Below are 4,904 nucleotides of genomic sequence, written 5' to 3' on the forward strand. Positions count from 1 at the left end.
CCTGCTGACGGTGCCTTTTCGCTTGACCTACCTCATCCGGCACACCTGGACATTTGGGTTGTCCTTCTGTAAATTCGTGAGCGCCATGCTGCACATCCACATGTACCTCACGTTCCTGTTCTACGTGGTGATCCTGGTCATCAGGTACCTCATTTTCTTTAAGCGCAAGGACAAAGTGGAATTCTACAGAAAGCTGCATGCTGTGGCCGCCAGCACGGGCATGTGGCTGCTGGTGGTCGTCATCGTGGTGCCCCTGATCGTCTCTCAGTACGGAAGCTCCGCGAAGTATGAAGAGCAACACTGCTTCAAGTTCCACAGAGAGCTTGTCTACCCCTCTGTGCGAGTCATCAACTACTTGATCGTCAGCACTGTCATAGCCATTGCGGTGATCCTCCTGGTCTTCCAGATCTTCATCATCATGAAGATGGTGAGGAAGCTACGCCACTCCTTGCTGTCCCACCAAGAGTTCTGGGCCCAGCTGAAAAACCTGTTTTTTATAGGGGTCATTGTTATCTGCTTCCTTCCCTATCAGTGCTTTAGGATCTACTACTTGTACACCGTGGCACACTCAAGTGACTGTAACGTTGCATTTTATAATGAAATCTTCTTGAGTGTAACAGCGATTAGCTGCTTTGATTTGCTGCTCTTTGTTCTTGGGGGGAGCCATTGGTTTAAACAAAAGATAATTGACCTATGGACTTGTCTTCTGTGCCGTTAGTCACAAAATAGAGTCTTCAGATTTACTTCTTTTATACTGGGAGTGAAAATGGGTCCAGGGTGGTAGGAATGCTACTTCGTTACTGGATTAAAACCATACCCTGATGCAGCCAAACAAAAGGACTATAAAATGCCAGAGCATTCCAGTCCTTATTTAATCCCTACTATGTCTAAAGAGCACCCACACAAAAACTGGTGATGCTCAATCCACCTGGAGTTGCAATACTACATTATCTTCCGATACAAAATGTCTGCCTGGCCCATCCAAGTACCATGGGTCTCATGGTTTCTGAATTTTACGAGCTTATTTTAGTTTCCTCAGTTTGAAAATATGGTCTTTTCTTAGGCTTTCAACCGTGCTCAGCCCTGTAGCTCTTTTCATTCCACGTAAAACCTTAGGTAAAATTAATTCTGGCCCCAATTCCAAAGCCACAAACTCTATTTTGCTAACCAGATAAGATGCCATTGCAACTCACACTCTGACAAAAAAACAGTAAGGGGGAAGGCAGTAAGAAGCTTTTCTAGGTGATCATAACTTCAGTAGGAAGTCACTTATCTAAACCAGGAGAAACGGAACTCCTCCTGGCCTTCCGTTACAATGAGGTTATCTAGATTTATCCTTTGAAAGGTCAAGTTTAAGGACTTGGATCAACTCCCTCAATATCTCCAAAATCACTTTAAAATTTACTGAACATTATCTAAATAATGGTTAGGGTGTAAGAGAGACTATTCCTGACCAATACGCTTCTAGGCATTCAAGTAAGTTCCCAAGGGGAGTGATTAAAATTTTTTCCTTTTCTATTTCTGAAGAATTTCTAGAGGTTCAGGTTCACAGTTAATTGAGATGTTCCTTAAAGACATAAAGTGATACTGTAATCCTTAAAGTTCCCTTCAACTCTTAAAGTTATGTGTCTTTAAATAAATGAAAATGCTATCTTTAAAACAGAACTTTTGAGAAATATGTAGAAAAATCATTAAATTACGAGATTAGGCTGCTAAAATGGATAAATAGGCTTGTGCGTGTGTTTTTCCCCTTCTGCCCGTATTTTTATTTCCCTCAAAGTTTCATAATCTCAAAACTTTTTGAGGAACTGATCCAGTTTCATATCTAATGCTTCAGAAAACTTGAAGAAATTCATGAGAGGAATAGAAGAATTGAATAAATTAACTTTTTTTTCCAGCAAGGTAAATGTTCAGGATTTTCAAATTTTTCTTCATTTGTTTATATACCATATGGATCCACAAATTCATCAAATTAGTAAGAAATATCCCTGTGAGTTTCCATGATCACTAGAATTACTGAGTCATAGAAATTAATTTTGAGAAAGCAAAAGCAGCAACATACTGTATAACTAGGAACAAACATGTTCCCAAATGCTTTCCTGTTTTACATTTTCTTTTATGTGTCCTTTCTTCTTTTTTAAGCTATATTTTTTTTTATTTCTTATTTGTTTTCTTTTCCCATTTTTCTTAGTTTTTCCCCCCACTTCGACCTATAACATTTGTAAGAAAATCTCTAAGATCCATAAGTACTTTAAGAAAATTTGTAACACCCATAAAATTTGTAGGACAATAATAACAGTAAAATATTTTAAAATCTTAAAATTTATAACCGCATCAATCTCTTCTTATATATCTATGTCTTACCATCATAATATGTTAGCTTGTAGATTATATTATAATGTCTTCCAGATTTTAACTATGTTGATGTCAGGTAATTATACTTTCTCTATATTATTATGTATCATAATGAAAAGCCTATTTCTGTGGACCTGTAAGAACTATTACCAAAAACAGAGAAATGCAATATCCCATAACATAAAATACCTTATTCATCAATATTTACAGAATAAACTAAAATTTTCAATCTGCCTGTACTTTGTCTCTCATATTGCTATGAAGATGAATCTCACGCAGGAGCTGGGGCGATACTGGCCGCACAGGCCATTTTGGGTACCACCATAGTAAGAGAGCATCACCAGCATTCGGTGGTTGGGGCCAAAGACTGGACGACTTGCCCTGCCCACAAATGTCTGCACGACAGACAAAGTAAAACATATGCTCATAATGATCAGAGCAGTTAGGTTTTCTTCAGTTTTCATAAACCCATGGTATTTTCTTGGTATGTTTTTAATTGTCTGAATTTTTTTCCAGAAATGTAGCTACCACGGATAGTGAGAAAAGATTTTACTGTTTTCTTCAGAACTTTACCAAGAGTTGTTCATTCCTTTAAAACAATCACATTATCGATAGCAACAGTGTCTGCGACGTTAAAATATAACATAATACACCTGTAAATAATATTTGTAGTTGTCGTATTCAGGAAGATATTAGATATAGACACCAAAGTCAGACTGCCTCATGTTGTCTCCTTTGATAATGTCTGCGTATTTACACATTGAAAACATATAATTTTATTATAGATAACTTTCCCTTTCATTACTCATGCATTTACACTTGGAGCATTATATATATAATAGTTTAGGAGGGTTATATTATCTGTGTAACTTATTTTAGAATGGTAGAAGTATTACCAAGTATTTACAATAAAAAGTAAGGCATTGGAGCCACAAGGGTGGAGAACACTGAACTACTACAGGCAGGGTCAGTTTAAAAGGGAAATTTCCAGTTACAAACAAAAAAAAAACATTTCTATATTTCGGGAGTACTTAACCTCAGCTTGATTCAATTCTAAATGCCTTATTTTGTTTCTGTCATTATTAAAAAGAAAATGCAACTTTTCGGAAAACGCAAAGAAAATATATATGTGTACTTCCTTTCTGATAAGACATTTCCCTGAGTTTCATGACTCTCAGATTGTCTGATGGTCAATATCTACCAGCTTTTGAACCCAAGGATAATGGCAATTTTTGAGGTCCGGCAGAAAGATTGTTTCTGGCACTTGTTAAAGGGAACTGTGCTCAGCTTTTGTTCATTTCTCAATTTTCCTGCGGAAGGGCCATTGAGCGTCCCAGCTTTCCTCCTTGATCTTATATAAATTAGGGAGAAAGGGATTATTTCACTTGTAACTGAGATGAGCGTTGTGTGCAATCATTCAAGAGTGCTGAAAATCCCCAAATCCTCCTCAATGACGCTGCCATTGAAACTGCATTCCTAGGTTATGCCGGCAGTTCTTCCGAAGGCGGGCAGGAGGCCAACCCATTCTCAAGTCATCAGCTCTTCAGTGTGAGGTCGGTGAGGTGAACTTGTGTGAAGCTGCCATTTCTTAGATTGGATAGATTTTGCCCAATTAACTCCTAATAAGATGAGACATAGACCAAGGACTCTCATACTTACTGGTTCTGGTAGGAACAGGGAAATTCTCCTTGTGATAGGGACTGACTAGTACCTTAGAAGTAGCTGGCAATGAAAATTCTACAGTAAGGGGCACAGTGATGGTGGATTTGCTTGGATAATGCTGAGAAAGCTCAGGATGCAAAAGGCATCCACAGATATTAGAAACCAGGCATCAGCCCGGGACCTTGAGAAGAACTTTGTTCCTGGCATGGCTGAGCCCCATTTCTGTGACAGAACCAGCATACGAGGCATTTGCCAAAACAGAGCTCAGAAAAACAAGCAAGTTCTATTACCTGAAGGGGTACACGGGTCATCTGGCACGTTCAGCAGCTAGAAGATGGGCCCAATCTCAAAATGCACCTGGCGGAGCCTGCAACATGGGACGTGCTGTAAATGCCCTATGGTGCCGCCAGCCATCACGTTTTGGGTGGGATTAGTGGTGATGGTTAGGATGGTGGGGAAGGTGGGGACAGACACTGAAATTCCTAATAGCTTTATGGTTCAGGCAGGATGGACTTGGGAACCAGATCTGAGCCTTCAGGTTGAGAGGAATCTGGAGAATCAGCAAGAGCTGTTAGGGATAGAAGACAAGACAAGACTAGGTCTGAGGACCACTAGCTGAGAACAGGACAGTCTTGGGATAGCTTTGGTCAGCAGCTCAGGGCAAGCAGGACAGCAGGAAGATGCTGAGCTCTCGGAAAGCGGACAGGGCAATGAAGGCAGCATACAAGGAAAACAGTTTTGAACAGCAGACGAAAAGTTGCTGCAGACCATTGTCTGTTTTATTTGAAGTTTGTCCTAGTATTTTATGTCATTAACAATGAATGGTTTATTGAAAAGCTAACAGCTTTTCGTCAGGGATCGAGAACAAGACAAGTATGCCCACTCTT

The 4,904-nt window shown here is 39.5% G+C and overlaps 1 protein-coding gene across 1 annotated transcript in view; it reads left to right on the top strand.

Annotated features, from left to right (window-relative positions):
- Nucleotides 1-1,604, top strand: part of GPR141 (G protein-coupled receptor 141) — a 3,842-nt gene extending 2,238 nt beyond the window's left edge. The window contains exon 3 of the mRNA XM_025046928.1: nucleotides 1-1,604. This exon is cut by the window's left edge and continues 3 nt beyond it. Within this exon, the coding sequence (XP_024902696.1) occupies nucleotides 1-718 (718 nt within the window). The 3' untranslated portion in view covers nucleotides 719-1,604.
- The last annotated feature ends 3,300 nt before the right edge of the window (nucleotides 1,605-4,904 follow it).

Source organism: Pteropus alecto, unplaced genomic scaffold, assembly GCF_000325575.1.
Source record: "Pteropus alecto unplaced genomic scaffold, ASM32557v1 scaffold21, whole genome shotgun sequence".
Classification (NCBI taxonomy): domain Eukaryota; kingdom Metazoa; phylum Chordata; class Mammalia; order Chiroptera; family Pteropodidae; genus Pteropus; species Pteropus alecto.